This window comes from Botrytis porri (assembly GCF_014898465.1).
Source record: "Botrytis porri strain MUCL 3234 chromosome Unknown BPOR_001, whole genome shotgun sequence".
In the NCBI taxonomy this organism is placed as follows: Eukaryota; Fungi; Ascomycota; class Leotiomycetes; order Helotiales; family Sclerotiniaceae; genus Botrytis; species Botrytis porri.
Window position 1 is genome coordinate 684,634 of NW_024066075.1, and position 17,982 is coordinate 702,615.

General features: G+C 44.3%; 4 protein-coding genes across 4 annotated transcripts; 2 read left to right on the forward strand and 2 right to left on the reverse strand.

Annotated features, from left to right (window-relative positions):
• The first annotated feature begins 97 nt into the window (after positions 1-97).
• On the forward strand, positions 98-2,620 carry EAF01_000203 (uncharacterized protein). Its single transcript, XM_038908453.1, has 4 exons — positions 98-333; positions 536-572; positions 626-1,351; positions 1,414-2,620. Exons 1-4 carry the CDS (start codon positions 323-325, stop codon positions 2,296-2,298), a joined length of 1,659 nt encoding a protein of 552 aa, XP_038775359.1. The 5' UTR covers positions 98-322; the 3' UTR covers positions 2,299-2,620.
• A 634-nt stretch (positions 2,621-3,254) lies between these two features.
• EAF01_000204 (uncharacterized protein) lies at positions 3,255-5,155 on the reverse strand (the record flags this gene model as incomplete). The annotated part of the gene is made up of 3 exons (XM_038908454.1): positions 3,255-4,303; positions 4,358-4,804; positions 4,957-5,155. 3 exons carry the CDS (start codon positions 5,153-5,155, stop codon positions 3,255-3,257), a joined length of 1,695 nt encoding a protein of 564 aa, XP_038775360.1.
• Positions 5,156-5,949: 794 nt separating this feature from the next.
• On the reverse strand, positions 5,950-11,989 carry EAF01_000205 (uncharacterized protein). The gene is made up of 5 exons (XM_038908455.1): positions 11,203-11,989; positions 10,823-11,147; positions 10,111-10,773; positions 7,911-9,909; positions 5,950-7,828 (listed from the first exon to the last, which is right to left on the reverse strand). Exons 1-5 carry the CDS (start codon positions 11,395-11,397, stop codon positions 6,487-6,489), a joined length of 4,524 nt encoding a protein of 1,507 aa, XP_038775361.1. The 5' UTR covers positions 11,398-11,989; the 3' UTR covers positions 5,950-6,486.
• Positions 11,990-14,476: 2,487 nt separating this feature from the next.
• On the forward strand, positions 14,477-17,982 carry EAF01_000206 (uncharacterized protein; the record flags this gene model as incomplete). Its single annotated transcript, XM_038908456.1, has 4 exons — positions 14,477-15,874; positions 15,923-17,611; positions 17,681-17,738; positions 17,909-17,982. 4 exons carry the CDS (start codon positions 14,477-14,479, stop codon positions 17,980-17,982), a joined length of 3,219 nt encoding a protein of 1,072 aa, XP_038775362.1.

A 17,982-nucleotide genomic window follows, 5' to 3' on the forward strand; every position in this document is an offset into this window, starting at 1 on the left:
GAAGATTGATGACAATATATCACTTCAGAGGGATGAATATATTGGCCTTGTAATGCATAGAGCCCTTTAATAAAATAGTACAATTCAATTTTCACGTAGAATCAAGGCTTGCTCAAGTGAAATTTTGTGACAATGAAACAATGTACCCCGCCATCAAACAGACATCTCACAATTTCTTTCGCCGCCTTATTCTGCCCATTTACATTGTACCCCGCCAACAACATGACCGTTGTTTCCCCAATCCTACAAAATCATTTCCATGTCACAACCTCATATCCGCCCCTTCCTCATTAACCTCGCCATTGCTTGATTGGCAATCACAATGGACTCCCAGTAAGTTTTCCAGCACCTTTTGTATTTTCATCTCTGCATTCATTACTTGCAAACGGCAAATAATCCCTCATCACATCAATATTCCCCTCGCTTTTTTTCGATTTACATATTAGTACTTCTAATTGCTCTCACTATAACTTCAATTGGCAACAATTGGCAACAAATCTCTGGATTCCTGCATTCACTAATACATAAACTCAAGAGCTGATCTTAGCAATATTTCCACCATTCTTAGTGAAGTAAGCATTGGGGATTCGTCTATCAGGCCAGAGACAAAGACTAATAGAAGCAGGATCATTCATCTTTGTTGAATATGGCATACAATTCCTCTCAACGGATGTCAAGCTGGGAGCTTTCAAAAGCTCGTGAAGAGCCTGTTGCTGTCATTGGCATCAAAGACATGCAATTGCAGGTCATGGCCGGAGCCGATGGGTGGACTGGGGATTGGGTTGAGTCTACTTGTCCACAACAACCAGCTCTTGTCTCGGTGTCCCTTGCTTTACGACGACCTTTCAAGAAGGCATCTGAAGATGATGACATCGCAGGGGACACTATTCATTATGGCCTCATCAAATTAGCAATTATCGACGGTGTCAGGGCTTATCATGCAAGAGGTATAACACCTGACTTTGCAAGCGAACTTTCCATGAAGTCAATCTGTATATTCATCGCTTCTGTTCTTATTAGGCGCAGTCTTGCAGTAGGGAGGAACGTCAATTGGTCCTCGATCAGAATCATGCTTCCGAAATCATCTTTACGAGGAGCTGGTGCCAGTCTTACTGCACAAACGATTTACAAAGAACCTTCGTTAGAAGAACAGGAATTAGGCACTTTTCACAGAACTGGGATTATCGGAGAAAGTTCTACCCTTCGACTGCATGACCTTACAGTTCCCACCATAATAGGCTTGTTGCCAAAAGAACGCACCATGAAGCAGAATGTGGTTGCGAATATTGAGATAGATAGATGGGTTGGCCAGGGGGATCTTCATTGGGATATACAGCAAATCGTTGTGAAGGTAGTCAGCATATTCCCCATCTTGCGTAACCCATTTACTAATTTCACTTATCCAATATCTAGACGATAGAAGAATCATCATTCCAAACTTTGGAGGCACTGGCAGAGCGCATAAGCAAAAACATCATTCGACACTCTTTGATCCCTACCATGATAAAGCAAACCTCCACAAAAGATAATTGGGATGAGCTTGCTGCTAATTATGAGGACGTGCCATGGGAGAAAACGTATGTACCCAGATTATGTCCAATTGTTAGGATCAAGCTGGAAAAACCAAGTATATACATTGACACCACACCTGGCGTTGAAATGAGCATGGACATTCGACCCTCATGTGACTCGCCATACTTTAATTTGTGGGAAGGGTACAAGAGGTTGCGTTTGTGTCCACGTCCACTCATCGGTACGCTCACGGACTGGATTGCACAGGAGCACCCCGAAGGATCAAAGAACGGAACATCATCAAACGCAATAGGCACTAATCAAAAGTTGGATGGTCTCAAACCCGATCTCGCTAGGATGCCCCAAGATACGAAGGAAATCACTGCTCAGCCAAGAGAGCACCCAGAAAATCCACAGGATGGAGAATCACCAAGGTTAGATCCGAATCAAAAGCTGGATGGCTCCCAAACTGACACCTCCCAAGACAATGATAGCGCGGAAGAAACTGTTGCTCTGCCTGATAAACACCCGGAAACCCCCAAGGATGGAGAATTGTCAATTGTGAGAGACATTGATCGAAAGCTCAAGACTTTGCAAAGGAACATTGCTCACTTCCGAAAAACTACACAGGGAGTCGTGGCCAACGTAAAAGAACTGGATGATAAAAAATCTTCAATGTTGGTAGAAGTTGGCCAAAAGCTGGATGCTTTCAGAAACGAGCTCGCCGACGCCCAAAAATTAATGCAGGAGATCTTCGTTCGGCCATTGTCTCCTGCGTCTGAATAGTTGTAGAGATAAGGTGGGGAAAGGGTGCGGTGTAATAATGTTTTGTCAACATGGTGTTTCTGGGAGTCAACCTTCATATTTTGAACCAGATGATGATGAAAAGTGTCGCCAGCATTGAAGTTGAGTTAGATGGAGACAGGTGAGGTAGAAAATGTATAGAATTAAGGGTGGTATTTTCTTTTCTTAGAAAATCAGCATTCATAGGGTATTTGGGTTGCATAGTTTCCTTTTCATCATGCTGAGGATTAGCGTTGTATACGTTATTGTATGTGTTAGCATCATCGTATGAATGGGCTATTCAAATTTCAAACGAATTCTCTCTTTGAGGTCCTGAATCGCTCGATTGCCATTGTGATTGTGACTATGGGTTCTTCAACTAACTATCTGGCATTGCTTTGAAACGGATTTCTTCAAGCAATTCTCTGCCGATCACAACGCAAGTTGCCCTTGATATGGGTATTGTGCTTTGTGATTTTACAGCTAATTTTGGACATAGAATTAAGGTTCAATGTTGCGTTTATGTTCATATTTCAAGAATAATAGTCCAAAGAAACAAACACTCCAAAGTGATCGACTTCAAACTATGTATTCTCCCATGTGTATATGGATAATTACTTCTACTAAAAATATACCTCAACGATAGCGCAACAATACAGGATATCTATCTCCTCGCTAAACCCCTAGAATGTAATATATGCGTGCGTGTATACGTATGTATGGTATGTATGGTAAGATAAGATATGTATAAGATGACTCCCCAAACCCGAATTCGAATCCAAATACAGATGAACACCAAGCACGCTCGCACGCTCGTTCATTGCCTAGACGAAATAAATATACCAAAAACGCCTGTCCATGCATTTATGCATCCATGCATCCATCAATTTATGTTTCCAATCACAAGAACCCATTTTCCAATAAATATTACTCAAGGGGTTAAATACCCAATCAAGAACCTATAATCGTTCCGGACTCTCCGCACCCGGCATGACTGTTTCTCTCGCAGCTTCTGCCTCCATTTCCAAGCCATCTCTTTTCAAAGTGTATGCTTTCCAGCCCACAAAAGCACAGAGGATGATTCCCACAATCAATGCTGAACCCATCAACATACCATTAATCGGGACTGGGTTTCCGTTGAAGACCTTGTGGAGGAGGGCATCTAAACCACTCTGACTGAAATTGAGAAGACCCGCTAAACAGATGATTAATCCGTAGACGGTTCCAAAAGTACGGAATCCAAAAACTTTGGCGGAGTAATCGGATACGGCGGTGTAGTAGAAGGGACGGTAGAGGACAAAGAGAGAGATGTTCGCATAGGCGGCCCAGGAAAAGGGGAGCATGCCGAGAACGCCAATGGTGGTTGCGATGATCACGAGGAGGGAGAGCACAAATGTGGTATTGGTATTGTCGAGAATGATGCCAATGAAAGGGATTGAGAGGACGCCTCCTAAGGGAAGAGCCAGATCGAAGAACGTGTTAACATCGACGGCTTTATTGTAGGAACCAAGGAGATACTCGTATTGTGGACGAATGGTAGCGACGAAGAAATTGATCCGTGTCATTTGGATAACGGTAAAAAGGGTAATGAGGACGAACCACGGAGACAGGACTTGTTGTACTACAGTTTTTCCGTGTAACACTCCCCATACACCGGAGATTTTATTCTTGCGCTCTTCTTGTTTGACTTGTTTGCTGCCCGGCTTGGTGCCCAAAAGTTCGGTTATTTCTGAGACAATGGAATCACGACGTTGACGACGCTCTTCGCGAAGAAGAGCTGTAGTTTCGTCCATTTGATCGTCAAATATATCATCATCTTCAACCTGTTTAACCATTTCGCCTACTGTCTTGTACGATTGCGAAGGCATGACGAATATTTGTGCGATGAGAATGAAAGCCGGAACGATCAGGTAGATGAGGAAGAACTGTTTGATGTGGAAAGTTCCATCGCTCCATTGATATATGATTCGATATACGAGGAAGAGCGCACTAGAGGTGTCAAAGGCACCTTGAAAATCATTAGATCGAATTCGATGATAGAGACAGAACAATCGTTACTTACCAGTCAAAAGAGCCAAGATCAAACCAGAATGCTTAGGAAAGGTATTTGAAAGCTGGTAAGAGGTGATCAAAAAGAAAGCTCCTCCAAGTGCCAACAACAAATATCCTGGAATAAATCCATCAAAGGGTAACTCATCAGCAAAAGCAAAAAGTGTAGCTCCAGCCGCCAGGAAAATGCTTCCTATGATACCAGCTACTCTTGGACCGAAATTGTCCAAGATAGAGCCAATTGGTAAAGCTGCAACATTCGTACCGACCGCAGCAATCGTGAACATCAAGTTCAAATGTATCTCCTGCTCAAAGCAAGTTCGTACTCCCTCTTTCAATTCATCTTCTGTACAATAATCCCGATAAACACCTTCGCGAATAAGAACTGGTTTAAGCGCTGCATATCCGAAGACGATACCGGCAGCGAGGAGACAGTATACGACTGCAATTGCGACTTGTACTACAATTGAGAGTTCAATTAGTAAGATTCCAATTCCGCATAATGATTTTCGAACCCCAGACGAGACGATGTAGAGATGAAAATTCGCAGTCCAACATTCCAATGCCGCCTGCGCATCACCACAAACCAACACAACCAACAAAAACACTTACAAATCCGCTTCCCCTTCGAAACGTCAAACGCAGCCACCGTTTCGATCTCCTCCACCACCTGCTCCTGCGGTTCCAACTCATCCCCCCAATTTCCCGGCAACGGACTAAAGCTCAATTTCCTCCTCTGCGAACCCGCCGGGGACCTGCCTCTTTCCGGCGACAGCGATTCAAACGACGTGACTCTTTGCGACAACGACATTCTGAAGAAAATATTTTTTCTACCTCCTTCCCCGTCTGTGCGACACCCCGACTTTTATATTTCGCGAATCGTACTCTGGGTACCCTAAGGAAAGAGAAACAGACAGCGGTGACGCTATGAATACCTCGTGGTCCACTGGATCGGAAATTCTGAATCGTAACTCGAGCGGTTTTGCGGGGTAGCAATGTTTTATATAATGGAAACTCAAAATGGTGGCGGGGGAAATGTAGCGCTGCAGCAAGCTCTGCAGTCCTCGAGTTATTAACGGGTAGAAAAGAGCTGGTGATTCACAAGTTGCTCTCTGAAACCCAATTGCGTCGGGAAACTTTAATGCAAGCAATTCTAGAAAATTAGAATGGATCCAATCGATCTTTCCAACAATTTCTTATTGTTACGGTATAAAAAAAAAGCATACAAAAAGTTACATGTATGTACATTTTATAGGAAACACATATATTTGATTTTTTTTCCATCCAAGAACAAGGTCCAACAAAATCTTTGCTTTCCAAGTTCCAACTTGCAAATAACCCGGTACTTTTCTATCAGCTTGGGTCCAATCTTTTGTCGACTAGGCTTTTTTAACCTTGTACTTGCATACGCTGAGGGTCGTTCTACTGCATTAGCAGATTAGCTCATGAGATTTCAATATTCTCGGCGAGAATTCGAAATTATTAAGAAAATCTCAAAGGAAACTTCATCGGATCCCTCCGAGAGGCTACAGAGATAATATATCGATTACATCAAACGTCAAAAGTGGGAAAAACAACAGGAGTAGTGGAAGAAGAAGGCAATCAATTTGCAAATTCATCTGCAAAGCAAATGGATCAAGTTTTGTATTAGGATCTTTTTCTTTTTCTCTTCACACAATGTGCTGAGCAGAGCTTCTCACAACATAATACAGTACAACAGCGGAAATATGGATTTCTCTGCCTCGCAAGGGATCGTCTCCCCAATTTCACTCCCTTTTCAATCCAAATATCCATTCCACATCATCCAGGCCTACATCGCCCATCAACCCCTTTACCCCCCAGTGCTCTCAAAATCCTCATGCTCTCTCCGGATGATTATTGTACCAATATTAACTGCGCCAGCTTCAATCAAGAAAATTCGTCAAATACGGTAAGGAATAACGCGCAATAAATGAACAACCAAACTCGCCATGGTATCTCCTTCCCATAGAAACAAGAACAGGAAAGCAAAATCCATCGTAAGCTTTCGACAATCTGTCCCTCCGCAAAAAGCCCGCGAAAGAGTCAGGTCACCCCCCTGCCAGAAAATGTACCATCCATCCCTTTTTTGCCCCTAAATATCAACTCGGGTATTTTATCCTACTATGAGCCGTGTGTACCGACGGGTGTGATGTCTCTGCTACTTCGGCCAGTCTCTTTCTTGCTAAGCAAGCTTCTTCCAAAACCTGAACGGGTCTTCGGACTCTCCGATCCATTCTCGGTAGAGCTCATGATAAAATTAGATTTTACCGTAATGTAGCCCGCACCACAACGGATTTGCTTTTCTTGCATTGTGCCAGTTTCATCTACGACAAGAGCTCCCTCGCCAAGATCATCGTCTGAACCAAAGGTATTGTGTGCCTTGACAGACACTTGGAAGGTCGCATCTGCAGTAGTGGTGCATTTAAAGCTTTCTTTCTTCTCGTTGAAAAGTACGGTGCCATTAGGCGATTTGATATGATCAGTCTTGTGAATGACTTTAGATTTGGCACCCAGTGATTTAACATAGACCATAACGCTCGACGAAGGTGGAAATCCTGATGCAGACACAATTGTGAAGTTTGCGATACCCACAGGTCCACCTGAAGCACCAGGAGAACCAAACATACCAGAGTGCCCCGAGGATGCTCCGAAAGACTTGGTTCGTGCATGATTCGGTTCTCCTGGAGGTGTCTTTGGAGGCATGATTTCTGGAATTGGTACTCCTGAGCCGGGGAGAGCACTTCCACGCTTTAATCCACCACTGCCATTAGTAATAGGAGCTTCGTTATCTTGCTCGGAACTAATGCTGCCATTAGGGTCGTCTTCATCCTTCTTTTTACTTTTAAAGCCGTGTCGAATAAAGGAAGCACCTTTGCCAACACCATGTGCGGCAAAGCCAACACCCTTGATTGGAGCTCCTGCGACTCCAGTAACAATCTTTCCTGGCGTAGCAAACGTACCAGAGAACGTCGAACTTCCTTGTCTCGACCTAGTCACGTAGTCTGGGCGGAATAGCAAGCGTAGACGAATAGAACCCGATTTACCTTCTAAAGCTAAGCTCATTTCCTTTGGCTTGAATGGTTCCAAGAGGTTTAGGTTAATCTCGGCTTTGCCAAGGAAGTCGGCCTTGTCACCGAAGTCCCAATCCATGACATTACAAACGAAATGCGCTGCTGTTCTTGAAGGTACATCGAGCTCGAAGAACTCATTCCAAGCTGGGTGTAAAGTCTTCTTCTGGACTTTAGTCTTGAAAACCGAGTTGCCATTGAATTCAAACTTGCAATATGGATCTGAGTATCCGTTGCGGTCTGCCGATGGAAGATCAGTAGCATCCAGAACATCTACTCGTAGTTTTCCCATGTTGTTGATACTCTCGCTTGGATCCAGATTCATCTTAACCGGGATATACTTAAGTGAGACCTTGATATTACTAGTATGACCATCATCATCTCGAAGCTTGAGTCTATGGAATATGTTAATACTTGTCTAAAGTAGGGATCGTGAGAGAGAGCATCTCGCAGAAATCGATGGTGTTTTGCACTTACATGGTAGGGTTATTGAGGCACTGTTTCAGGGTAGCTAGTGTCTCCCCACTTAGGCGGGCAATAGTGGAGTCTTTCTTATCATCCCCTTTACTCTGCTTTTCTCGAATACGTATGGTGATCTTGGAGAAATCCAGTTCACGAACAAAACAGTCGCCTATCTCATCCAAAGTCATTCTCTTCGATTTAATTGTGGAGGATGAATATGACGGGAATGCCATATCATCAACGACAACTTCGACGTGAACGTTGCTTCGGGTCAAGTCGCAATCAATTATCTTGAATATAATAAGACCGGATTCATACTTGAGCAATTCTTCGGGCGTAAGACGAATCTTAGGAAGTTGCTTTTCTTTTGTGGTCTCTTCTTGCTCTTGCTCGCCTTCAGCAAGCTTTGCAGCCATCGCGGATTCGCTCGAAGACCGTGTAGGCTTTTCTGATTCGTCCCCATTTTCCACAGCATCCTTGACGCCATTTTCCATACCAGTTATGCGACCTCTCTCTGAAGACTTTTTGCGGGCAGCCTCTTCTTTAGCTTCTTCCTCATCTTCGGGATCTGCAACATTCAAACATGGGTAGAATGCTACAGTATAATTGAGTGTTCCTCTAGGGGAGCCCTTTCCATGCATGCGCAATCTACCGGCTTGTGGAACTTTATCGTCATGTACGATAAATTCCCCATTCTCAAGCTGGTGAACGTAGTCAGCAGCCAGGACTTCGATCGATCCCAAAGTACGATCGCTGTTGATAGTCTCTTGATCCATAACTTCTAAAGTTAACTTCTCCCGAACGCTGTGGACGGGGACATATACAACTTCGTCAAAATCTGGGTTTAGGTTGTTCTGGAATGTGACTGTTCGCGCCTTTTCTATACCAGACAAGAGGACTCTGACGTAAGGATCAGATTTACCTAGAGTTTCAAGATTTCGAAGATCTCGCGCATTCTTGAAATGGAACCTCATGACACCGATAGGAGTAACATAACCGCCAGTGCCTCCGCCCACACCTTGCAATGCGATTGGTTTCCACTGAAGCGTCAACTTCGCTCTGCCAGAATTGGCTCCAGCGAGCGTGTACCACTCTTGACCCTTCTCCATCAAGTTCAGCATATCATTGAGTTTAATCTGATATGTACCAAGGATGGGATCGGTGCCGAGTTCTCGATCATCCTTAATGACAAGACCAAAAGTGGCACTCTTTCTATCAGTGATGAGAATTTCCTTAAATCCGTTGTCCCAGATAGGATTGTTCGTTCTCTTTAATTTCCTTGTGACATGAATTTCCTTGTTATTCAGTAAAAGTACAGCATAGGGGCTGAGCTGACCAATGAGACTCTTGGTACCATCGAGGTCTTTAGCTTGCTCGACACAGAAACGAGCAATACCGGTATTGGACTCAGGAGGAGGTTCAGTCGTGCCATCTGCGAGAGCACGTCCTTCGAGGACTGGGAAGAAGCGTAGATCTGCAGATAGTAGGCCACGTGCCTTGCCATTTGCCATAACTTCAAGCTGTTCATTCTCATACTCCGTAACCTCTTGCACCCTTTCCAATGGGAAAGTGGCAGTACCAAGTTCTTTGTCTTTTCGGTATTCGTTATAGTCGAAAATAGCCATTGTGAGACTCTCGGTGAAAGAAGTAAGAATAACATATTTCGTCTCATTCCATTTGGGATTAGCGTTTTCCTTGATGATCTTGGTTTGTGCTAGAGCAGGACCATTGTTGATTGACAGGACAGTATATGGATCGGGCGTTCCAGCAAATTTGTCGGGATTCTTAAGCCCTTGAGCCCCATGGAGAGTGACAGCCAATACACCAATAGCCTGATCAACAGCTGACCCAGACAGCATTTTCGCGACTTCAATTGGGAAAACGTTAGGTGCATACATGATCGGTCCGATATTCGCATGGATCTGTTCGAGAATGAAACTTTCAAGTCCAGGAATGAAATTGATGTCGAATCCAAGAGTTTCACCTCCGAGAGGTTTACATACATAATCAATTGCTTTCGAAAAGTCAGTCTAAAATGTCCACCGAGAGTACGCGAGATATAGACAGTTGAATTTTGAAGCTGCCTCAGAAGATTGGGACAGCTTTGTATCCAGACGAAATATGAAAATCTCGAGGACGTTCCAGCTTGCGGATCATATTGTGTTGGGACGCGAGCATTCATAGGACAGAAAAAATAAAAGATAACAAAACTTACTGGGCTTTTCAAGGAATGAAATTTCAATCTTTTCCACATGAGGAAATGGAATCTGAAGCTTGATCTTAACACGCATGAGACCTGAGAAAGCCATATCCTCGACAATAACGTCTAGACCTTTACTGATCATCGCTTTTCCAATTCTAATCTCGAGGACAACTTTTGGGTTGACCTTATTCTTGATTTGGCGGGCAGTCATGTCCGCATGATCATTTGGAGTGAAGCTGAACTTCCAGTCCATGAGTACAATATCATCCTCTGCTTTGGGATACGTCTTCACGTGCTCCAGGCGAGGTGGCTTTGTACCCAGAGTGAAAGTCTTCATACGCAGACTATCCAAAAAGGCTGGAGTTGCCGTACTTAATACTTGATCAACAGAGTTAATGACTGTCTCGGCGAACACTGGCTGAAAAATCGGCCAAAACTTGACCATGAAGCTGTTCATCCATTCCAGACTTTCCGTATCCGTTTCAAGCTTGTTTTTGGCGAGCTCGCGATTGATATCGTCACGAAAGTTGCGTCTTACTCGACGTATCGAAGTTCTATAATATGTACCGCAAATCGCCATGATAATAAATACCCAGCTAAGCCCTCCACCAAGCGTGGCCACAAACCATGACGAAAGGCATGCGAATATGATGACGGCAGTATTTTGATACCAATCTGACGTAAAATTAGCGAAATCTTCATGTAAAAGGCAGCACTAAATTACCTCCATAAAATTTATCTTCAATCTTGCCCTCTATCCAAGTTTGATGGTCTAGAAGACTTTCTCCTTCTATGGATTCACCGGAATCTCCAGAGCCAAATCTGGGTGCCCAGCCAGCTCTTTCGATCCAGCGGGCATCCTCATCATCATCGACATATCCGTTTGCTACAGGCTGTTCCGATTGTTTGCCTCCTTTTGCAGGGGCTGCAAGAGCTCCGGCAGTAGAGGGAGGTGGTAGGTCGTACGCTCCTGGTGAACCATCGTCAATATCTGTAGCGACTGCGACACCTTTTGATTTGTGCTCATGGTGAAATCCTTCTGGAATACGCTGCAAGAGATTTAGCATTAGCAGATGACCAAGAACCCGAAAGACCATAACCTACAGCCCTGGCCTGTGCTGCCTTCTCCTCCGGACTCGCATCTGGGTCAAAAGAGAAAGCTGGTACGCCTGCCTTTCTACCCTCATTGACAATTTTTGCTTCAGCATCTGCTGCTGTCACTGAACTGTTAGGATCTTGCGCTGCTTCTACTGCACCCTGTGTTTTGAGCTCTCCCTCCAATCCCCTTGTTGTCGACATATTTGCTGTGGTTGTGCTGTCCCGGACCAACTAAATAGGCCAAATTGCAAAGGTCACTTGTAAAAGTGCTGACTTCAGCCAGACAACGACGGGATGTGTCGTTGAAACGAGTAGTCAGCAAATAAATAGAAGATAAACTTTCTGATTGCGAATACTCAAGTATTGATTCAAGACCGATTTCGCAGGCTGAGGAAGTGAATTGAGCTATAGAGAAGGGCTCTGGTAATAGCGGGAGGCTAGAAGCTGATAGCTTCGGGAGAGGTAAGATAGGGAATGAATTAAATTAAATTGACCAATCCGAGCCACCTAAAGAATTGGGTAATTGGTGTTTGGTTTGAAAGTAAGATCATGAATATCTTATCCAGAGCTTCAAATTGAGTCCCCTTTTCCTCAAAGGTTGGGAAGAAGTGAAGGGGGGTTTTAATCGATGAGAATGGTTGAGAAAGAAACGCAAAAGGGATTTGTAGCTGATCTCCCTGAACATAGACGATTGGCGATGACGACAGACAAAGACCCAAAGGGTTTTAAAATGAGTACTCCGTAGAAAGTACTGGGGATTCACAGTCGATTCAATCAAACCAAGCCTTGATTTTGCAATATTTTATGGTTTGTTGACAGCTGTTTGAACCTAGGTAAATGATTGGGGGGAGAGAGGGGGTTTCCTTGTTATTGATGTACATTACAATTCTTGAGTTGTTTTCAAACATGTTTCCTTTTTTTTTTTTCATTAAATACCTAATACAATACAATATAAGAATAAATGCTCCTCCTCACTTCACTTCTGATGGGTAAGGTATCCGTAATATCATCATATTCATACAGAGCACTCTGTACATCAAATATCAAATAATACCCTACCATTTTGATAATCCTTGTGTACATCATTGCACTCACAACCAGCAAGCAGCAAGCATTATTGCATCGCTTGCTGTAAAGTGGCCTCTTCGCAATTCCGAGCCAGTGCTGAGTCTGTTGGTCTTTCTCTCCCGACTGCTCTGTACACACTCTACAGACCCCAATGTGTCCAACTCATTACCTAGTATGTACCATGGTCCTTGTAGCCCTAGAGATTTTCAGCGGTACAAGGAATATGTACAAAGTAACTGAGGAGGGGAGGGAGGGTTATTCCAGGTTACTACTAATTATCATCCCCATTCGAATCTTCAACCCACCTAGAGCACCGTAGAAAAGTAAATCTTTGCATTGCGGGTATTCAAGAATAAATCAGCTGACTTTGAGTTGACACGATACTTATTTATTATCATGGAATCTCTGATTAAATGTGTAATGAGAATTAAAAATGTCCCCTCCTCAAACGGGCTCCCTCGGTGTTCCCGTTACAATTTGGCTTGCTTGGATAATCTCCGCATGTGTTGCAAACTGAATTCAGCAAGGGACAAGACGGCTGGTGCGGTGGGATAGTTGATTGAGCTGCATATATTCGATTTGCGAGATGGTGAGGAAACTTGTCAAACCGGGCTCGTGAGCCAGTGACTGAGCCTGTGACTGAGCCAGTGACGGAGAGTGCCCAGGTGTGTGGTGTTGCCAAATTATTGGGATAATGTGTGGCTGGCGAAGCGTGGCATTAACGGGAGGGTAAGCTGGCGAGGTTAGATAGGTAGATATCTATGTACGAGTATGTACCTAGTATGTAGGTAGATTATGGAGAGGGTGTGTGTTGGATGAATACTGGGTACTCATAAAGATGTGATTTGTTGTCGTTGTCATTGTCGCTGTCGCTGTCGCTGTCGTTGTTGTCTTGGTTAGGGAACTGAAACTTATGTACTGTGGAAAGAAGACCTTGGGTTCCATCGAACTTATTACAGTGTCAGACCTATCCATGCATGAAAAAGTCTCTAGGAATCAATTGTGTCAAGTACAGTGTTGGTGAGGGCCATACTGGTAGGCGGAGACGATGAATCCCCATGTCAATGAATTATTAATAATACTAGGTAATAAGTCAACGATCCTCATCATACGATGGATGTGATTAGGTAGTCCATACACATTCGTACCCGCCTGGTGAACGTGTAAAGCTAAGGTTTCAGCGAATTGATAACTTCCTATAGGTACAAAAGCCGTCCAGTACAGAGCAATATCGCATAATCTATTGCATAGTATTCGAGTATGCAGGTGCAGTAGCCGTTGAATGGTTTCCTTCACCTGGACAGGCTGTGCTAGAGAGAAATCGCGCTTCACTGATACGATCTTATCTCAAATACGAACTACGTCCGATCAACACTAATTGAATACTTGGCATGGCCGGGGTGAGAAAGCATCCAGATTGTCCGGAGAGTGAGGATTCAATCAAGCTTCGCCCATCCCATGCCGTCCTGGTATATAAAATCATGGTGAATATCAATCGAACCATTCGTTTCGCCCTGCCCAAGCAAAAAAGAATTGTGCGAGTAGCAGGAGTATTCAATCGAGCTTCGCCCATGACCTTAAACACGCAGTGATCCAAGCCAACATGTCCGTCTACCTCAGTGTGTCCTAGGTACATATATATCTTGTGCCGGTAAGGTTAGTATGTACTATGTAGGACCCTTAAATCTTTTCCGTTGTTAATGGTCTCCACCCCCATGGCCATTGAGGCTCACTCATTCATTTCTTTGGAAACTTGATACGAGTCGCATGCCATTACACTTTTATTCAAGCATCGATTAATAAATGAAAGTAACGGCCCTGAAACACTTTCCGAGTAAGGATCCACGACGCCCTTGCAGTTGCAGTCATATTATTTTGGCTTTGGAATTGGCTTTGGAATTGGAAGTACATGTTGGGCCTTAGCTGTGCCTCATTTCGCGGCAATTTGGATCGTAGGAATACCCTATCTTTCTTAATTATACTGACCAGATAAACAACCCTGAAGTCTCGGACGCGCAAGTGAATACTCTCTTTCAATCCCATTGCAATCGCAATTGCAATTAAATCTTCATCTTCAATTCACAATTGATCAACTTATTAATGTTCATTGATTCATTCCTCTTAACATCAAATTTGTCGCTTCATAGTTCCTGGTCGTGTGGTTGATTTCAACTTCCAACAAACAGTTCAGTAGATCATTGTCAATGGGAAGATGGACGCAACCGATAGTAGAAAAGACCTTGAACACAAGCAACTCAAGGGTCGATTGATGGGAAAATTGTTTGGAAAGGAAAAGAAACCATCCTCGGCAGAAGAAGTATCCGATTTTCTTCATGGTCCTACTGATAAACTGTACACTGCATCATCCACCGCAGCCTCGAATACCCCTCCTAGACCTCCTGTTCTTGGTCGAATTGATACATCTACTGCAAAACGATGGCCCACGGCGGCTGAAGTAAATAATGCTAGGCGCAATCGATCTGCGAGCCCAAAACGGAGTAGGAAAGGATTGGTCGTGAGGTTTACGGAGGCCCAACCGGAAGTCATAGGTGAAGGAGGCGACGAATGTGCCTCACCAACAGCAGAAATCGCAGAAGCCCTGCGAAGTCGAGCTGCAACAATTCCGCAGCAAAAACAAACCCGACGACCAGGTCCTCCCCCACCCTATGGCTCATCACAGGGACCTGCCGATAAATTTGGGGACCCCGACATGTTCAGACCCGGTCCTTTACGACGCACGCAAACAGGCTTTTCAACAATCGCAGACAATGACTCTGCGTCCGACTGTGAATCTCCCCAGCCCAACAGAAACCAAAGAGATGAGGAAAATTGCAATGGTAACGCAAGGACCGGATCGCGTAGCTCGTTCAATGGCAAGGCAGAAGCGGCGATGCGTGCATCAGAGGGCAAAGCATTGGTAAGGGCGGTGTCGGGACATTTTGATGAACGAGATCTCGCACTGGCAGCTTTGACAGCAAATGAGAAATCTCCCTCACGAGAAGCTGCTCACCTACATACTGTGAAGAATACACAATTAAGCTCTTCGCCAGGATTGAGTCAGTTTGGGAGACCCGAGACGCCTAGTGATAGTGGGAGGTCAAATCCTCCTGTCACTGACGAGAGTCCTTCATCGTTTTCAAGGACCTCCACAACAAACTCCGCTAGTGCGGTCGAAAGTCCCCCTCCAACTACACGGGCCCCAACATTCAATCTGAAAGATGCTGCATTGGCTGTAGGGGATGATGCCCTAAATGAATTTTCCAGACGCACGTCGCATATGTTTACCTTATTCAGACTTTCAGCCGAGTCGCTAAAACCACTCTCGTCATGTTCATTAGAAGAGCTTGTCAGAGGTGCGTTGTGGTGGTTTCTCAAAGGCCGATCCGAGCTGGAAAGTAGCATCAGAGACCGATCTACAACCCCAGAAGCAAGACAGAACAATACAGTTGGTCGTCAACAGGCTTACTCAAATTTAGCCAAGGCATATTGGCTAATGGAAAAGATCGCTCCCCAATGCCCCGAGATGAACAATCAAATGAACGATCCCACTATTAACGACGCTCTGGAATCACGACAAGCAATCATATCTGGCTTGAAAAAATTGACAATGGTAAGCATCAATGAATATTGATAGACAAATTTTACTGATCAAGTTCAGTCTATGAAACGCAACAACATTCTCCCGCCGTTTGGCGAAGACGCGCCATTACTCCAAGGTAACGACAATCAGATTTGGACGAGAGATGAAGGCGACCGATCATTGTTAGCACTACAGCGGCCCAATACAACATTGACCTTATCTGGAGCTCTTCCATTGGGTGACTCGGGCACAAGTTTCACATACGGACGTCACTTTGTAGATGTCTACCTTCTAGAGGAAGCAGCCTCGTCACATTATCGTTGCCCTTGTCTTCTATCTATCGTTCGAGCAAATCATGAAGAAGATTTAAGCTTCGTAATAACCAACCAAACTAGCACTTTAAAGCTTGTGATTCAGCACGACAAGACTCGCGGGCCCACGTGGAATGATGTGTCCTGGATACAAAAGAGCAGCTCGCTTAATATTAAACTTCCGCGAGGCTTTGAGCTTCGGATCAACTGTACCCCACAGGATTTTAGGAGTCTCAGAGGTTCCTATGATTTTCAAAACAGTGTCCGACAAAGTCTTGCTCGACAGGATGATGAAGATCTTGTCTTTCAAATGACCATCAAGGCTTTTCAATGCTTTGGTCAAGAAAAGCAAGCACAGTCGTTCCCAGGAGAAGCCGTGCCAAAATGCGAGGTAAGATTGTTCGAAAAGAGTATCGTAGAGAAAGCAGCTACGGGTCCCAGAAAGAAGCACAGAGGATTTCGACTCGCTGTTATGACGGGAAAAATGACCAAAAATTTACGAGGCATCGATCAAGATATCGTACCCATGACACCCATCCAGTTCAGTCTCTTAAGGGGTGATAACGGCTACCCAGCACTTTTGTTAAAGATTGATGATGGAAACCCCAGATCCTCAATGGTCTTTACATTTGAAGACGGAGATCAAAGAGCTAGATTGCATGCTCTACTTACGGGCGGAGTGATCGGACGCGAAGAAACTGTCTATGGTGAGACTCCCATTCGATCATTTGTTATCGAGGAGCCAGGAGGCCTGGCGCCACGTCTTGGAGGTTTGGAATGGCAAAGTGCTCGAGTAATCAACGAGGATGCCTTTGATATTCAGAACTCTAAGACTGTTCTTTCTGAACATTTACGAGTCATCATGGATTTCAAAACAGGTTCACTCACAGATCGATTTAATATTGGGCCTGGGGAATTGAAGCTACGACTTAATCTGCACTCGCCAAATGAATTGAAGATTTTGAGGCAACCCCAGCACGACATGACCATAATGGCAACGCAAGCACAAGCACCAAATCAGTCCACCAAAGAATTCGCTGAAGCTCTTGCAACAATTGCGAGAGCCGAGACAACCCGGACTTACGTGTTCCCCAGCTTGAGAGAACTTCATCTTTTCCAAACAGCGTTGACAGGATTCGTTGTTGTCTTTGATGGCAGGGCAGCATCCTTCAATATTTCGAGGCGAAGAATGGTGGTTCCTATCTACAAAAAGTGGGATGCTGCCATCACTAGATTGCAATTGGTTCAAAAAGAAAAAGTTGTGCAACTGCTTGCTTTCTTTGAGAATTTCAGCCACGGAGATTGCATGGGCTTCACTTTGAAATCTACTGATACATTCGAGAGCTCAAACAAGAGTGGAAAGTTCTCTCTGCGCATCGTTGACGCCAAATTTGCAATGCCAAAGCCTCGCGTCGAGGGACACGCAACATTGGATAGTGGGTTTGTCAATCTAGATGTAGGTATCCATCTCAAAACAGGACCATTATTGTACCACTACAAGTATTAATTGGCTAACATTCTACAGATGCCTGACTATCCCGGCGAGCATGATGATATCACAGTAATATTTGATACGGAAGCGGGTAAGTGCGATGTTTTGTTCTCCCTTTGACTCTATCATAGGCCCAACTCGAGTATCTTGGGTTTCAGCTTCGTAGTAAAACCATACTTTACCCAGTCCAAGCAAACGGGAACAAAAGCACGCCTTGCTGTTCACTCATCAAGTTTTCCTTTGCTAATTTTTTTTCTTCAGAACGCGATACATTTAGTAAATCATTACCAGCACCTGTAAAAGTAGCTTCACGCATGGGATCAGTAAGGAGATGA

Coding starts and splice junctions, on each gene's coding strand:
- EAF01_000203 (XM_038908453.1), top strand. Junction 573..625: donor TTTCCACCATTCTTAGTGAA/GTAAGCATTGGG, acceptor TAATAGAAGCAG/GATCATTCATCTTTGTTGAA. Junction 1,352..1,413: donor TACAGCAAATCGTTGTGAAG/GTAGTCAGCATA, acceptor TCCAATATCTAG/ACGATAGAAGAATCATCATT.
- EAF01_000205 (XM_038908455.1), bottom strand. CDS start 11,397: ATGTCGACAACAAGGGGATTGGAGGGAGAGCTCAAAACACAGGGTGCA. Junction 10,774..10,822: donor TGAAGATAAATTTTATGGAG/GTAATTTAGTGC, acceptor ATTTTACGTCAG/ATTGGTATCAAAATACTGCC. Junction 7,829..7,910: donor TGCCTCAATAACCCTACCAT/GTAAGTGCAAAA, acceptor CATATTCCATAG/ACTCAAGCTTCGAGATGATG.